At 30.9% G+C, this 15,519-nt stretch overlaps 5 protein-coding genes across 10 annotated transcripts; 1 reads left to right on the plus strand and 4 right to left on the minus strand.

Annotated features, from left to right (window-relative positions):
• Positions 1 to 1,293: 1,293 nt before the first annotated feature.
• LOC143305217 (rho GDP-dissociation inhibitor 2-like) lies at positions 1,294 to 4,188 on the minus strand. Of its 2 annotated transcripts, none has more exons than XM_034335814.2 (4): positions 4,068 to 4,188; positions 3,223 to 3,411; positions 2,917 to 3,141; positions 1,294 to 2,683 (listed from the first exon to the last, which is right to left on the minus strand). In XM_034335814.2, exons 2-4 carry the CDS (start codon positions 3,404 to 3,406, stop codon positions 2,484 to 2,486), a joined length of 609 nt encoding a protein of 202 aa, XP_034191705.1. In that variant the 5' UTR covers positions 3,407 to 3,411; positions 4,068 to 4,188; the 3' UTR covers positions 1,294 to 2,483. The 2 variants fall into 2 exon arrangements, with proteins under 2 accessions (XP_034191705.1, XP_034191704.1); XM_034335813.2 differs by having other exon boundaries at positions 1,298 to 2,683; positions 4,022 to 4,180.
• On the minus strand, positions 4,048 to 7,667 carry LOC117609452 (rho GDP-dissociation inhibitor). Its single transcript, XM_076689050.1, has 8 exons — positions 7,549 to 7,667; positions 6,633 to 7,435; positions 6,327 to 6,563; positions 6,068 to 6,263; positions 5,695 to 6,001; positions 4,694 to 5,618; positions 4,290 to 4,614; positions 4,048 to 4,171 (listed from the first exon to the last, which is right to left on the minus strand). Exons 2-7 carry the CDS (start codon positions 7,333 to 7,335, stop codon positions 4,472 to 4,474), a joined length of 2,511 nt encoding a protein of 836 aa, XP_076545165.1. The 5' UTR covers positions 7,336 to 7,435; positions 7,549 to 7,667; the 3' UTR covers positions 4,048 to 4,171; positions 4,290 to 4,471.
• On the minus strand, positions 7,569 to 9,532 carry LOC117609474 (phosphoribosyl pyrophosphate synthase-associated protein 2). 3 transcript variants are annotated; one of them, XM_034335867.2, is made up of 6 exons: positions 9,396 to 9,532; positions 9,155 to 9,244; positions 8,679 to 9,087; positions 8,334 to 8,606; positions 8,113 to 8,259; positions 7,569 to 8,012 (listed from the first exon to the last, which is right to left on the minus strand). In XM_034335867.2, exons 2-6 carry the CDS (start codon positions 9,229 to 9,231, stop codon positions 7,854 to 7,856), a joined length of 1,065 nt encoding a protein of 354 aa, XP_034191758.1. In that variant the 5' UTR covers positions 9,232 to 9,244; positions 9,396 to 9,532; the 3' UTR covers positions 7,569 to 7,853. The 3 variants fall into 3 exon arrangements, with proteins under 3 accessions (XP_034191758.1, XP_034191756.1, XP_034191757.1); XM_034335865.2 differs by having other exon boundaries at positions 9,313 to 9,458; XM_034335866.2 differs by having other exon boundaries at positions 7,570 to 8,012; positions 9,359 to 9,508.
• Exo70 (exocyst complex component 7) lies at positions 9,525 to 13,695 on the plus strand. Of its 3 annotated transcripts, none has more exons than XM_034335827.2 (7): positions 9,525 to 9,665; positions 9,863 to 10,099; positions 10,172 to 10,710; positions 10,788 to 11,339; positions 11,423 to 11,657; positions 11,733 to 12,002; positions 12,096 to 13,695. In XM_034335827.2, the coding sequence occupies exons 2-7, from the start codon at positions 9,868 to 9,870 to the stop codon at positions 12,365 to 12,367; spliced, it is 2,100 nt and encodes a 699-aa protein (XP_034191718.1). In that variant the 5' UTR covers positions 9,525 to 9,665; positions 9,863 to 9,867; the 3' UTR covers positions 12,368 to 13,695. The 3 variants fall into 3 exon arrangements, with proteins under 3 accessions (XP_034191718.1, XP_034191719.1, XP_034191717.1); XM_034335828.2 differs by having other exon boundaries at positions 9,552 to 9,662; XM_034335826.2 differs by having other exon boundaries at positions 9,641 to 9,801.
• Positions 13,558 to 15,326, minus strand: Rac1 (ras-related protein Rac1). The gene is made up of 3 exons (XM_034335880.2): positions 14,809 to 15,326; positions 13,905 to 14,292; positions 13,558 to 13,822 (listed from the first exon to the last, which is right to left on the minus strand). Exons 1-3 carry the CDS (start codon positions 14,841 to 14,843, stop codon positions 13,667 to 13,669), a joined length of 579 nt encoding a protein of 192 aa, XP_034191771.1. The 5' UTR covers positions 14,844 to 15,326; the 3' UTR covers positions 13,558 to 13,666.
• Between the last annotated feature and the right edge of the window lie 193 nt (positions 15,327 to 15,519).

Here is a 15,519-nt window from a genome sequence, read left to right on the forward strand (position 1 = left end):
ATGTAAAGCAAATCCAAGTGTTTGTGCTTGGCGACCAATACTGTGACGCTCTTTTAAAATGCTATTTTAAAAGTGCGTTACAGTATGGCGCAATCAAAGGTGCAGTGGTTTAATCACACAGTAGTGTTGCAGCAACAAATAGATGACCATTTTGCTGAGTCAATGCATTCGTTATTCCTACTTCACCTACCAAAGTTTCAGTGGCGTCAAACGAGAAAAAAAAAAAGAAATGATTGTTGCATTAGAAATGTAAATGATTTTAACAGGAAGATGCGTTAATAATTTCAGTGGTATTTAAAGATGTAACAACTAGTTCGCTAGAACAAAGAAATTTTTCAAGAAGAAATATTTTAATTAATTTCAGTGGGTTAAAAAAGAAAATTTGTTCGGTAGACAGCTTAGTTATGTCGATTTAAAAAAAAATGCATGCTGTGACTTTGGCATATAGTCACATGGGTTTTGAACACAAGTTTTCTCGTGAAGTTGATCGTGAATTTGGTGATGTGGTTTTTCTTGTTTTGTCAAGAAGATTCTTCCCATCTCGCTTAGATTGATTGTGCAATTAGTGTTTTCTGTGGTCTGTGGCCATTTCTGGTTTTTTTAATTCTTAAACAGTAACAAGTATAAATATTAAAAGAAAAAAACATAGAGTTTTCGCATCTTGATTTCCACAAAAAAAGAAAAAAAAAACAGTTGTGTCGAATTTGAAAAGTGAAGAATAGTCTGTGCTGTTTCAGTGTATTCTTTTTAATTCTTTTTAAATTCATGAGAACTTTTTTAAAACCATTAAAATTTAAAAAAACGAAAGATTTGTTTCAGAGCCATCGCGACGAAAGGATAGAAGGATAGAAGAATCCGTTTACCATCTGCTGTATTTTATATATTGTATTAATAAATCTCATAAATTGGCAAATATTTTGCAGCTCAATTTCTTTAATATCGGAAGAAATACGTAAAATAAAATTGTAATATATTAATTTGTTATGTACCTTCTTAAGAACTTATTAGAACTAAAAAGTCGAAACCAATTTGCAATAACTGAACTAAATATGTACATAAATACATAAATCATTTACAATCTTAAGTTACTACTACAGTAATTAGCAAAAGGAGGTTAATCTATTCAGTTCCCCAATTTGAAAACTTTTAGGTTTATTAAGGAAATATAATTAATTTTAAATACAGAATTATTATTTAAAATTATAAAACATAATTTTCTAAAAAAATTTTTCATACAATTTCAATTCTATTTATTCTTACTAAAATGCTATTTACGTACAGGAAGTAACCTTAAAATTATAGGTTAAAAATGCTTGATATTCATATAAAAGAAATATTTTAATTGGAATTGCAATAATTTTCCAAATATTTAATTTTTTGTTTACTTTTTAGTTCTAATATTTAACTGGTCCTGTTAGCGAAGAGAAAATTTTAATTTCATTTCATTCTTGTTACTTAAGAAAACATAAAGAGCAGAGAAGTAAATTAGTACACTTTTATATAAATAACAGTCTTGTTTAACCTTTTTAACCGAAATCAAAGACCATATATATACACTTAAAAAGGAATTCATGTTAAATGCATAAATTTAGTACATTCCATTACCCACAACAAACGTATAACAATAAGCATATATTCAGTTTGCTTTCTATAAATTGTGTTGAACTCAGATTTCATTTCTTTGATTCTACTGTAATTCAAAATTTTGTGCTTTGAAAGTAATCATAGTATCGGTACGAATTTGATAAACCTAAAAAGTAAGACGTGATGCATAATACAGGGAAATATTTATAATAAATATATCAAACTTTTTGTATCTGCAATCAATATTTTCAACCATAATATTTGCTAACATCTTAAGGTTTTTTCTGATGTTTTCAGTTTCCTATATTAAAATTGAACCCGATAGATCAATTGCAGAAAACGATAGCAACACTTTGTTACATCGAAAATGCATTGTTTTTAGATGATTTTTTTCTTAATTAATATGTATATTTTTATGATCTAAATCAAGGAAGTTCTCTCTAGTAAAATGTCACAGACATCATTTTAAAAATATCTTACATCAATAAAATAATGTTAAAGGAAATAGTTAAAGTGAAAATATGGAAACCACATTATAAAGGTAACCAAATACTGATTGATGCGCATGATCTAACAATTAAGATGTGATTTCTACTGTGATTTTAGTATGTATGTATATGTGTTGTATACACAACGCGTGCGTGCATACGCATGCACATCGCAAACACGCACGTATGTCATGTATATATGATACACTTGTATATCCAATTGTTTACTTTCAAGGTTTTACAATTTAGGAAAAGTATCTAAATAAATATCAATGTTACTCTTTCTCTTATTACTTAAAAATACAGTTATGGCATCATATTATGACTGAATATCTATAAAAATTAGAGTCCCTTTTGGCATTCTTATTTTAATTGCAATCATTATAAAGCTTTCTCATTAAGAAAAGAAGCTTATTCTTTCCAATCTTTCTTAATTTCAAATGACCATTCCCACTTCAGATGTTCATGTTTGTCATCATCAGTAAACAAGGAGCTTACACTATAAGAACCACGTGCCATTACTCCAGCTGGTGCATCCTCTGTTGGAGTAGTATAAGACTGTACTTCTGTTTTTGGTGGATAAGAACCCACCATATGCATCATCTTATCCACTGAAAAATAATATAAGAGAAAGGTTAATAATTAATCTTTCGACATCCATAGATTTAGTTTGTATATATCAAATCTTAGATGTACCTGTTACACCTATTTAGGAAAGCATTAAAGAAAAACCATAAAGTAACAGATTACTCTTACTATTTAAAATAAACGTAATTTCAAGCTCTAAATGAAATATGAAAAATTGATCAAATTATGAGCATTCAGTCTTGAATAAAAACCTTACCAGGTACTCCAAGGCGGTAAGTTTTTTGAACATATTTCAGACCATGTACAATTTCACGTTGCACAATGAAGTCAATCCTGATTCTGTAACTAACACCTTCTTTTATTACAAACGTTTGTTTCTTTAGCTGAGAAAGATCACCTGTTAAATCTAATTCCATATCTGGTCGATCTGCCACGCAAAGTGCTAATTTTTTAACTATTACTTTTCTTGGATCATTTGGATCTACAAAAATGTTTAAATATTATTTTTCTGCTTATCATTTTCTTTAATTGAATTGTTTTAAACAATTAATAAAATGCCCACCTACAATAACACCTCCAGATTTTGCTTCTCCTAAAAGTGTTTCTTTATATTTACGTAAACTTTCATCCTCTTTGTCTGCTTCTAAAATTTGCTCTATCGTTTTTTCTGGTGGAGGCTTATAATTAGATTCTACTTCTATTTCCTCTTCTACCGAATCAATGTGATCCGTGTTAATCTCTGACATTTTTACTATAGTAAAAATATATTAATGAATCATTAATACTGTAGTTCAGTTACTTCGTTTCCATATGTTTATACATTTAAAGTACTTTCTATTAAATGAATCATGCAACAGGTGTTGCAAGAACTCTATTTAACTGATATAATTCTGTTTATGTTAGAAGCTTATTTTAGAATTGGAAGAAGAAAAATTGTTAACAATTATTAACCTTAAAAGTATAACAGATATGAACATTTTTAAGTAATTAGTACAACTCAAGATATTGATTTAATAACCAATTATTGAAGTTCAAACACATGTATACACACAGATAAATGACATTCATTGTAGCATACATAGATGTTTCCATAGAATATTTTTAGATGGATCAAATACTGGAAAATTAATATTAAATTATGTTTGGTTTAGCTGTTTTATATGATTCTATATTATGAAAAAGTCCCAAAGGCATATTAAAGGATTGTTAAACATGCGTAATCAGAAGAAAACAAGATGTAAAAACAGAAAAATGACAGGACGGTAAAAAGTGTTTGGCTGAACCTAGAAATCTATGAAAAAATAATAGTTAAAAAATATTTTAGTTACAAGAATGCTAAAATATTTAGATAATACACTTACTGTGACTATAAAGTAATAGAACGAAGATTGAAAAACGAAAACCTACGGAATTATCGGCAATTTCTTAATCCTGTTTGCCACCCCTTTGTGATTCGCTTCTCAAAACGAAAGACATGGACAATATGGCGACTTTAAAAGGGCGGGTACTTCCTGTATTCATAGATTTTAAGGTTAATGTTTATTATTTTGTATGGAAACAAAAGTACTTTGTTTATACATTAAACTTTAATATGTATATCCTAATTTATCTAATGTGTATTTTCATTACCTTCTTCCATTATATAAATATTAAATTTAATATTTATTAAACTACATACTCTTCATTATACATATGTGTATGACAATACATAATTTGTTGAATAAAAAAATAAATTAGCAACTAATTTTTGCGACATAAAGGTACCCTTGTTTAAAATAAATAAACATGTACACGTATATTTAGTGTAATTTTTAGTTGTAATTATTCTTTAAAATATGCTGGCAATGTTCTAGAAGTATCTCTATGTCTTTTTGATTTCTAAAATTTGTTTTACAATTTTGAAGTTTCTGGTACAATAACTCTGGATGCACTTTTGCTAATTCTTTTAAGCTACCTAAAACATATTTAGTATACTGTTATTGTGCATGCAAATATGTATTTCATAAATTAATTTGTCAATATTATGTTGTTACCTAATATAAGATTCTGAAACTCATTTTCTGGATCATCTAAATATATTATAATTGAAGTATACAAAGTATCTATATGTCCTTTGTTAAAATGTAAGTTATAATCCTCAGGTATTGTATTCCAAAGTTTTATTAGAGCCTCTAATGAAGCTAATCTAATATCATCACACCCATCGTCGAGTCTTTTTAAAAGCACAGGATATATTTTATGAATGTATTCTTCTGTCTGATAATGAAATCTTTTTCTAATACACATTATCAAATGCATAGTTTGTAGAGAATATAATCTACTCTTTTTGGAATTGTCATCTGCAAGGCTAATTAAAGCAGGCATTATTTTATCAAGTATTGAACAAATGTTTTCCTCATCCAAATGTTTAATCTTTTCTGTAATCAGTTCTTTTTCATATTTATCCAATATGGCACATAAACAAGATAATGCAGCTGTGCGTATAGCTTCGGCAGCTCTTCCGGCAGACCAAATTAATCCAGGAAATATACAATCTTCTAAAAATTGATTGAAGCATTTTATATCCATAATTTCATTCAGTGATCCTTGACTGAAATACTCTGACAGTAAAATGAAATGTTTTAGCCGTAGTTCAGGATTAGCATCGTTCGTCATAGTTTCTTTTAGGATTGGTAACATAATGTCGATATTGACAATTAAAATCTGTCCGATGTAAGTCAAACATCCGCAGAAAATTTGGCTTTCTGGAGTATGAACTGTCCATGACTTACAATCAGGAAACGATAAAATTAAGTGTCTTATGTTTTCGTTGCAGAATTTCTCAACGTTCTCGTAGGAACTAATATTTGCAACAGTATTTAATAATTCTCTTGCTTCCAATTTTACATGCTTTTCATGTGCCATCGATAAAACAGTAAATATCGTTATAAACAAATCCTGTGATATAATTTTACAATCCTGAAAATTATTCAATTTATTAATATAAAAAATAAGAAAATTTGTCATCTACAAAAATATAAATTGAATAACATACCTCTTTGCATATTAAAATTAAAGAATGACAACATGAAAGTATTTGTTTCTGGTATGTTGTCTTTTTACTTTGACAGATATGCGATTGTTGTAAAAATTTTGCAATATCTTTCAATAATGGAACAAGTGCGCTACGTTCGCTACCTTTTAAAATTGCTGAAAATACTTTTAAATGACCCACAGATAAAGTTTCTTCAAGAGTAGGAATGATTAAATGACAGCAGCTTTTTGGATGTACAAAATATCCTAAATATTCTGCTGCTCTTTCTACAGTTTCTACAACCCTGTAATCTTCGTCGTTACAAGCTCTATCGAACAAAGATGTGCTTATTATAAAGCTAACTTGATTAATATTTTAAAAACCACATATTTACCGATACATAGAAGGTAAAAGTTTTCCAATATGTTGGGTCACATCTTCTTCTATGTTTAAAATAAATACAGAAAGTAACTGTGCAGTTCGTACCCTTATATCGGCAATCCAGTCTCCTAATTCTAAATTTATTCCATTTATTAATTTACTAAAAGTTTGTTGTGCTATTACACGACATCCTAGATTTGGTCTAACAACTGCAACAAATTTGAAACATCATATATAATATTCACTTATTGTAATTTATTGAATCAACTTACCATTAGGATAGTGATGACGATCTTCGGTGAGAAAATCCAATTTATCTTTCAATTTTTCATCATTCTGATTTTCTTCTATATAAGATCGTCCTACGGTATCCCAAAATTTTGCAGCCTTCTCTCTAATTTCTTCTAATTCATCATGAAGGCCTGTTAATAGTAATGGAAGGATTTTATGCCACCAACTATATCGGTCTTTTAATTTTAAAAGCCAACAGCCTGCTATCTCTATTACAGCTGCAAAATAACACATACGAATTATAAAAAATATGTACCATTGCGATAGAACAAAAAGACATTATGTACCTGTTCTAACCAGTCCATTTTGATCAAACAATCTTTCTGCCAAAGGTGTAGCAACTTCTTCTAAAGCTTTACTATTACCATACTGAATTAAATCTCCTATTGTTCTAATAGAGGCGATTCTAATTTTATAATGTTGATGTGCAAAGTTACTTAAAATTGGTTTTACCAAAGTTTCTGACTGTGTGTAAAAATATCTTGATAAATTTTTTGCAAATTCAGATATACAATTACAGCTTTCTCTTTTAACAAGTGGATAATTATCTACCACTGTACGTATCAGAATTTTGACTAAATCATCAATATACGATGCTAGTAAGTTTTCATATTTTAATATTATTGTTTTTAATAATACTACGGATTTTAATCTCACTTCTTCTGAAGTTTCTATTTGTTCAGAAGAACCTAATCTTCTGGATAAAATTGGAAGTAAGTACATAATATATTTATCATTAGGTGTTAAATTAATTATAAATAATCGAATAATTTCTAATGTTTGATCACGACAAACTTCGGCTGAATCGTTAAGAATTCTTAACAAAACTTTGTTTATAACATCCCATAATTTCAAAATTTCCTCCTCAGATTGTTGCAGTTCAAAGAACTTTAGAATTTCCTTTAGGCCTTGTATTCTTCGTTTTTTTTCTTCCGATTGTAAGGCAACACAGATTCTCGTAAATTCGTAATTCGGAATTTCCATCGACATTTTCAACAACTTTATCTCGGTATGTTAATCCAAAGTAAGTTCAGAACTGTTTACATAGTTTATGTATTCCCATAGCAACATTTTTATTGATCTAATTGTTCTATTTCAAATGTTTACTAATTATATGTATATTTAAATTAAAGGAAATAAAAGAGTTATTCTACTTTTTTCTCTTTTAATTTACACTATTACTTTACATTTTAAAATACTTACATTCAAAAATGCACCATTTATTTCTTGAATACGACACGTAAACTTTATAGATCATAGCATAGAATTAGAATTAACATGAAAGCTTATAATATGTATATCCAGTGTCAGTTCATCAAATAGAATGTATTTAATACGTCTATACAGAACCTTTGATATACGAAAATCTTGAAGCAATTCTATTTAAATTAAAACGGGACTAGCACGTTTGGTCCTTTGTTACGTTAAATAATAAAGAAAATTTGATAGATATGTCTTAAATATGGTCCCCGGCTACGGAAACTCTCAGTGTAGTTAAAATATTGGTTTTAATCTTCTAGAGTAACATTTTTGAACAAGTACGACATAGACTCCTTATTGTGAATACGTCTAATAGCCTCTGCTAGCAGAATACTGATATCAACAGTCTTTATTTTCGGACATTGCATCTTTTGAACATCATGAGGAACTGTATTTGTAACAACAACCTAAAAATAATAATTAAAAATTTGATTTATAAAATACCTCTACGTGTACAGTAACTCTTTTAATCGGATTTTATGATATCATTCTTATGTACCATATTACCTCGTCAATCGGAGATTCTTCTATTAATCTCGGAGCATCAGAGCTTAGGAGACCATGTGTGGCTAAAACATAAATTTTACATGCTCCTCTTTCCTTAAGAACTTCGGCTGCAGCTACATACGATTGAACATCATCTATCATGTCATCCTGTAATCGTAATTGCTTAATACTTTGTTATATAATCATTTCATGGACTCAATTCAGTTCCTACATTTACATACCACCATAATGGCTATACGTCCACCGACATCCCCTACAACATTAATCGGTGGCTTTTCTTTTGCTGGATGCATCGGAACACCAACTCCGACTTCCATAGTTCGCGAAGCCAGAGCCGGAGGAGAGTAACGTCCATCGTTCATATCTGATTCCGCTTCCCTTTGTTCTCCATGGATTACCGCTATTCCCAATCGTAATCTTTCCGCGTAACTAGTTGCTTTTTTCGCACTGCCAGGATTTCTTGCGACTATCACTGAATTATGATAATCTGGAATCTAATTAAACAATATTAAAATTAGAAAATAAAAACTGTACTGTAATTAATTCGAGGAACGGCATTTACATACAGATTCTTGAATATATTGTAGTAAAAATGGACTAGCACGTAAATTATCAACTGGTACATCAAAAAATCCTTGTATTTCTTTTTGATGCAGGTCCATTGTAATTATATGAGTTAAACCGCTCTTGCATAGCATCTTTGCTAGCAGCTTAGATACTATGCATCCTCGTTTACGCATTTTGCACTGTTTAGAGTACGGCAAATAAGGAATAACACCGACAATATTTTTTGCAGATGAAGTTTTGCAAGCATACGCCATGATCAAAAGCTCCATTATGTTATTGTTCACATCCTTTGTTCCAGTTTGAATAATGTAAAGATCTTTGCTCCGTACAGAGTCTCCAATTTCAACCATAGTTTCACGGTTTGACTTGTGATATACAGAGCATCCTCCATGTTTAACACCTAATCGGCTTTAAATTAAGAAGATTAGATTTAACATGAAAAAATGTAATAAAATGCATATCTATGGGAACTTACTTAGCAATAAGGTTAGCTAACTCTGGATGAGAATTGCCTGCAATTAGTACAATATCTGATGATACTGGTTTGTCCATATTATTGTTGCTTCTGAAAAATTTTGGATAATAAAATGACTGTTATATAGATCAATTGAATAGATAAATTAAAAGATATACTTTATTAGGTAACATTTCATTTTAAATAAGGATAAATAAAGATTACATGATTAAGCAAACAGCAGGTTATTGTATGTAAATACTTTATAGGAGTAAAGTCCACTAGCGCCCAAAACGACCGCGATCAGCCTGTATTTACCGGTCCACTTGCTTGTAAACGTCACAAGATAAGCGAGAAGCAAGTGAACCGACCGCAATGAGCACGGTTGGTAAGTGGATTGCAAAACACGGGCGCTACGGGCGTTTTAACCGCAAGTAGTGATTTTATCGAGGATGTAGTGTCAGTCTAACCCAGTGTAATTGTACATACATAACTGTTGATACTACGCTTCATCACCCTTCATGTTTAGGTGGTATGGAAAGAAATGTTTATTTTTGCTTCATAAGATGAATGATATTAATAACAATAAATGTTATAAAATTATATAGTAGTATTTACAAATTATTTATGCGATTATGAACATTCTGAAAATATAAAATTAGAAACAGGTAACTAGTGTATTATGATTTTTAATTCATCCTAATTTATGTTGCATTCTATGTTCTGCAGATAAAATGATGCACGCTACAAGAGTGAATACTTCTGAACGTAGATTTGAAATACAATGCAAATTAGAGACAGAGCTTGCTTCGCTAGAAGCATTGAAAGATGCAGAAGAACGAAGTAGAAAATTAACTAGTAATGTTGTTGGAATTTTATCTTCTTTGGAACAACGTCTTGCAACATTACGTCGTACTATACTTCCTGTCTATAACGAAACAGGAACTCTTCAGGCACAACAACAAAGTACATACTACATTATTTTGAATTTTTAGTTCTCTCTTTCATTATATTGATTACTTTTTCTATTTTTTGTAGATATAGAACGGACATTGAATGCTTTAGATCATGCCATTGGCTACTATGGTGTGTGTCAGGAAGTTGAAGGAACAGTACGGGCAGGACCTGGAGGGTCTGGTGGTTTAGACAGTTTTCTGGAAGCAATGAATCGTCTTTACAATGCGCAACGTTATTTTCAGAAAAATAATCCTAGTTCTGTAGAATTAGAAAATGTAACGAGTTTATTTGTTATCGGATTGGATGCTTTGTACGCCGAATTTCATGATATTTTAACTAGGCAAAGTAAACCAATCCTTCCAATTGTTCTTTTGGATTTAATCGGTTCGGACGAAGACACTAGCGGCGAGGATGCTCCGCAATCTCTTTGTCATCTACCGGAAAGTATTTTAGGAGATTTACTTAAAATTGCAGCATGGCTGGAAGAGAGAGGACACCGTAAACACGTAAAAATTTACGCATCCGTGCGCTCTGCAATCGTTTTGAGATCATTACAATTATTAAAGGAACATCAAAGAAGCGCTAGCGGTGGCAGCACGCACGCAGGAAGTCCTCTACCAGTAAGAACTTTATTGTAACAATATTGCATTTCTTATCTCTTGCTCTCTTATCGGTTAAGTTAAATATCAATTTGCAGAAAACGAAATTCAGTAACAGACATTCGCTGGGAATTCAAGAAATTAGCGGAAGAAAAGCTTCGAAAAGATTACAGCATGCTCTTGAAAAAAAAGCTAGCAGAATGTTATTGAAAGCTTCTCAAACTACTGGTTTAGGATTGTCGTTAACCGCATCTAGAAAACCACCTCCTCAATTATCTGGATATTCTGTAGAGGATACAGCACCGGATGAACAAGAAATGGAAAATTATTTATTATTAACAGTTGGCCTTCACAAACTGATGCAAGCAGAGCGATCGTTGGTTGCGAAAATTTTGCCAACCAGTTTACAAGCTCAAGTTTTAGAAGCTACTGTGCGCGAAGCTATGGATCTTGTTGCTCACGATGGAGAGAGTATAGCAACTAGAGCTAAACGATGCATCGTACGACGTGATTTTTCAGCGGTATTAGTGATCTTTCCTATCTTGAAACATCTTGGAGAACTAAAACCTGATTTAGAACGTACAGTAGAAGGTTGCGATTATGCTCTCAGATCAAAATTCACCTCTGTATTGAATACACTGAATATAACTGTACGTTTCAATACATTATCATTCTTAAATTTTATTTTAACGTGAATAAAATTGTAACATTATGCATATTAAATATTATATAGGGAGCAAAAACATTGGATGATTTTGCAGAAAGTGTCCGGAATGAATCTAATTCAATTTTACCTAAAGATGGAACCGTAGCAGAAAGTACAAGTAATGTTCTAGTTTTTCTAGAACAACTAGCAGAATATGCTGACATTGCAGGAGCTGTTTTGAAACGTAATACCGATATGGAAAGTAGCGCGTCTACGAGACAAACAGAAAACATGTACAAAAGTGTTTTGGGTAGTTATATTAGTTAGTATCATTTATATTTGAAACCATTTTGAATTAACTACACAATTCATTAATATAAAACTTTCTATTTTTTAGAGAAGGTACTAGCACAATTGAATTTAGTGCTTGTAAATAAAAGTGACACTTCATATTCGGATGTTGCGCTACGAGCTCTTTTTCGTTTAAATAATCATAATCATGTTATAAATGCTCTACGTCGCAGTTCTTTAATGGATCTATTATTATTGGCTGAGCCTACCGCAGAACAGACATATCATGATCTTTTATTACGTAATAAAGCAAATTACGTCTCTACTACTTTTGCAAAAGCTCGAAGTTACCTCGAGCAACCGTTTGATGAACCAGGTTTGTGTTTATAAATAAAAATCCCGAGTGTTCAGTTTTTATTTGACTTTGCATATAAAATTGAATATTGTAAAATGAAAAAATGATTCCTAGAACCAGGGGCTAAAACTTTAAAAGAAAAGTTTTTGGGATTCACAAGGGAATTAGAAGAAGTGGCCAAGTGTCAGCGTTCTTATTCTGTACCCGATGCTCGTTTACGAGAAGAGTTGCGAAAGGAACTCCAACAAGCTATCGTTCCTCTTTATACAAATTTTCATAATAAATATCGTGGAATTTCATTTTCGAAGAATCCAGCTAAGTATATCAAATATACTCCTGAACAGATATCTACATTGATTGATACATTCTTCGACACGACAGCATAATAAATAAATACAAAAATTTAATAAACACCCATTTAATAAAGCATATTTAGTTACAGTATTTATGATATTTTTTTTTTTATGGACTGAATCCCCATTCCCCGGATAGATTGCACAGGTCAGTGGATCTGCAACGATTGAAATAGATCTCGGTCCAGCCCCACTTTATATATATTTATAATATATATATAAAAAACAAGTAACGTTCAATTTAGATTTAGTAGCTTATACATGTAAAATGATAATAATAGGAATACAGTTTGAACCATTTATGTACAATTATTTGCTATAGAATAATTCCATCCTCTGTCTTTATTTCTTGGCATTTATATATGCATTCTTTTAAACATCCATTCACACATATTAATTTTTCTCCACCTCTGATGTCAAACTTTTATATTGTTTTTTCTTTTCTTTTCTTTTTTTGTTTTTTAAATCTCTTTATCTATGTTATGCGTATCAATTACAGCAAAATTGCAGCAACATGAAGACACAAGCAGAGGCAGAGAATTAAAAATCACTCTTTTACCGCTCACTTCTAAAACTTACATGACTAACTTATACCATGGTATGTATGTAGTAATATCAACCAATTTAGTTAAAGGTCCAAGTCATTTTATGTTATTTGCGATTGTTTGTTTAATACGTAAGATATAATTGTATCTATAAGTAAACAGATTTCAAGTGAAATCATTAATTGGAAAAATGCAATTCGTTTGAGATAAATGCTTGTTTATAAAAAATAGTAATATATAAAAAAAAGGTAAACAAATTTTTCAGATATAAATTTAATGCTCGAGTATCTTTCTTCATATTGATACTATGCTATACTAACATTCTTGAAAAATAGACAAATTTTTCTACTTAAAATATACAATGCAAAATGACATAAAATGGTTTACCTCTTCTATTAAATTGATTAGTATCCAGTGCGTACACAACCGCACATACATAATAATGCTTAGTTCCTTACAATCCGTACGTAATAATTATATTAATAACACACTCTAATATACTGTACATTATCAGTTCAGTTTTCATTTGGCTTCCTTCCTCTCTTCAGAACATTTAGCTAATGTCCAAAACACTTAAATTGCGTATATGTTTTCTTCTATCCTTCTATACGCAATATAAAAATTGATTTGTGCGCTTTTATGGCAGATGTTTGTAGAGAGATGGACCGTATAAAGGGGTTCTTTTTTTTTTTGTTTTAATCAAAATTAGATTTCCTGCTGCAATCGAGTCCGATCGGAGGAGGGATAGTACACTTGCACGTGCTCCACCGTCGTTGGACATTTAATATTACAGAAGGAAACATCTGCGTTTTGGTTTCACTTGAAGAACAGGACACAATACTGCACGGATCGCTTCGTCGAATACTGTTTTCAATCCTTTCTGAGTTAGCGCTGAACATTCTAAATATTTCACAGCACCGATCTCTTTTGCCATCGCTAAACCCTAAACATGAAATAAAATTTCTAAAAATTAAGATATTTATACGAAAATAAATAGATAATTAATATGCTGAAAAAATACATGCCTGAGGATACGTGATTGGTGCCAATTTTTTGTCCTTTAATCGTTCGATAGTCTCTTTGTCTTCGCGCAAATCTAGTTTAGTCCCTACTAAAATAATTGGCGTAGCTGGACAATGATGACGCACCTCTGGATACCATTTAGCACGAACATTTTCAAAACTGGCCGGATTAACAAGAGAAAAACAGATCAAAAAGACGTCTGTTTGAGGATAAGATAACGGTCTTAATCTGTCATAATCTTCTTGGCCAGCCGTATCCCATAAACCAAGATTTATCGGTTTGCCATCCACCATAACATTCGCAGAATAATTGTCAAATACAGTTGGGATATATTCTCCGGGGAAGGCATTAGTAGTGTAGCTTATGAGGAGACACGTTTTACCTACTGCTCTGTAGAAATTAACGAATGAAACAAAATTAAATAGACCTTATAAAAATTTAGTATAATCATCATAAACAAATCACATTGTATCATGAATTTACAATAATTACAATGAATATGAATTAATTACAATGTATTTTTATGTTGTTGTTTAAAAATAATGAAATAATAAAAGTTTCAGAGTAAATTGAAAACATGGGGAAAAGAAAGAGAAACAAGGAGAAGAAAAGGAGGATAATGAATGTGTAAGAAAAAGATTAAGGTGATTAATTATCTATAAATAGTTAATAACTTCAAACTGGTACAACAATTTTTCTATTTAATTGTTGAAAATAAGTAAAAAATGAGGATATGTACGTTTAAAAGAATAACGGGTGTGGTGCTTGCTTTAAAATAGTTCTTGATCATGAGTGAATCCAACCACCAAGGGATACACTGCTGATCATTTGGATCGAATGGTGCGAATGAAAAACAGGAAAAACAAAGATATTAAACAAGATCGTGAAAAGTTTGAAAATACTCACCCGTCTCCTACGACAACGCACTTAATGGCCTGCATCCTGAAGGTTGGAACCGTTCTCAAGTAGAAATATCCACGTAAATTCGCAGGAAGGGAGGCTAGTTCGATTCGACAAAGCAGGAAAGATCAAGAGAGACAGAGAAGAAGTTGAAATGTCGTGAAATAGAGAGAGAGGACATAAAGGAAATTGGTGCAAGAGAGATAAATAAGTAGTGTCAAAAGTAAGATAGAAAAAGATCATAAAATGAGGCGAAGCATAGATCAGAAAGAGGTAGGAGAACTGGAAAATTCAAAAATAGGCGTGTAATAATACAATAATTATAATGAACAGCTATGTATCGTAACGTGTCCTTGTTTTATGATGAAAATGCAGTCGGTGGGATCTTTCGTTGAAGACGGCACTCCTGACCTCAATATGTGGCCTCAATTATGATCGTGGACTGAGTTTTTTATTTACTCGGGAAGAATCAAAATGGTGCTTTTATGAACACGATCAATCATAACCAAATCCTTTTTTTAATTATGCATTTTTCTTATTAACTTCATTTTTAAAAACAAATTTAGCTTCGACATGCTTGTTTAAATAGTACATCAAATATACATATAAAATAATGGTTGAAATTATAATCAATGTAGTACGTAGATTTTCAGGGGAATTTTAACAAATGTGTTGAAATTTTTCAATATGTAATATAATTTATGATACAATACGTTA

The sequence above is a fragment of the Osmia lignaria genome, chromosome 7, assembly GCF_051020975.1.
Source record: "Osmia lignaria lignaria isolate PbOS001 chromosome 7, iyOsmLign1, whole genome shotgun sequence".
In the NCBI taxonomy this organism is placed as follows: domain Eukaryota; kingdom Metazoa; phylum Arthropoda; class Insecta; order Hymenoptera; family Megachilidae; genus Osmia; species Osmia lignaria.

What these genes read in the sequence shown, in the direction of transcription:
- LOC117609452 (XM_076689050.1), bottom strand. Translation starts at nt 7,335, where the DNA reads ATGTCGATGGAAATTCCGAATTACGAATTTACGAGAATCTGTGTTGCC. An exon ending in TCGTCATCACTATCCTAATG is followed by an intron (nt 6,264 to 6,326) that starts GTAAGTTGATTC and finishes AATTTGTTGCAG; the next exon opens with TTGTTAGACCAAATCTAGGA. An exon ending in GTTTCAGAATCTTATATTAG is followed by an intron (nt 4,615 to 4,693) that starts GTAACAACATAA and finishes AATATGTTTTAG; the next exon opens with GTAGCTTAAAAGAATTAGCA.
- Exo70 (XM_034335827.2), top strand. Translation starts at nt 9,868, where the DNA reads ATGATGCACGCTACAAGAGTGAATACTTCTGAACGTAGATTTGAAATA. An exon ending in TCTTCAGGCACAACAACAAA is followed by an intron (nt 10,100 to 10,171) that starts GTACATACTACA and finishes TATTTTTTGTAG; the next exon opens with ATATAGAACGGACATTGAAT. An exon ending in TGAATACACTGAATATAACT is followed by an intron (nt 11,340 to 11,422) that starts GTACGTTTCAAT and finishes AATATTATATAG; the next exon opens with GGAGCAAAAACATTGGATGA.
- LOC143305217 (XM_034335814.2), bottom strand. Translation starts at nt 3,406, where the DNA reads ATGTCAGAGATTAACACGGATCACATTGATTCGGTAGAAGAGGAAATA. An exon ending in ATCTGGAGGTGTTATTGTAG is followed by an intron (nt 3,142 to 3,222) that starts GTGGGCATTTTA and finishes ACATTTTTGTAG; the next exon opens with ATCCAAATGATCCAAGAAAA. An exon ending in TTACCGCCTTGGAGTACCTG is followed by an intron (nt 2,684 to 2,916) that starts GTAAGGTTTTTA and finishes ATTATTTTTCAG; the next exon opens with TGGATAAGATGATGCATATG.
- LOC117609474 (XM_034335865.2), bottom strand. Translation starts at nt 9,332, where the DNA reads ATGAAATGTTACCTAATAAA. An exon ending in TTAGCTAACCTTATTGCTAA is followed by an intron (nt 9,088 to 9,154) that starts GTAAGTTCCCAT and finishes CTTAATTTAAAG; the next exon opens with CCGATTAGGTGTTAAACATG. An exon ending in TACAATATATTCAAGAATCT is followed by an intron (nt 8,607 to 8,678) that starts GTATGTAAATGC and finishes TTGTTTAATTAG; the next exon opens with ATTCCAGATTATCATAATTC.
- Rac1 (XM_034335880.2), bottom strand. Translation starts at nt 14,843, where the DNA reads ATGCAGGCCATTAAGTGCGTTGTCGTAGGAGACGG. An exon ending in TGCGTTGTCGTAGGAGACGG is followed by an intron (nt 14,293 to 14,808) that starts GTGAGTATTTTC and finishes TAATTTCTACAG; the next exon opens with AGCAGTAGGTAAAACGTGTC. An exon ending in CACCAATCACGTATCCTCAG is followed by an intron (nt 13,823 to 13,904) that starts GCATGTATTTTT and finishes TTTCATGTTTAG; the next exon opens with GGTTTAGCGATGGCAAAAGA.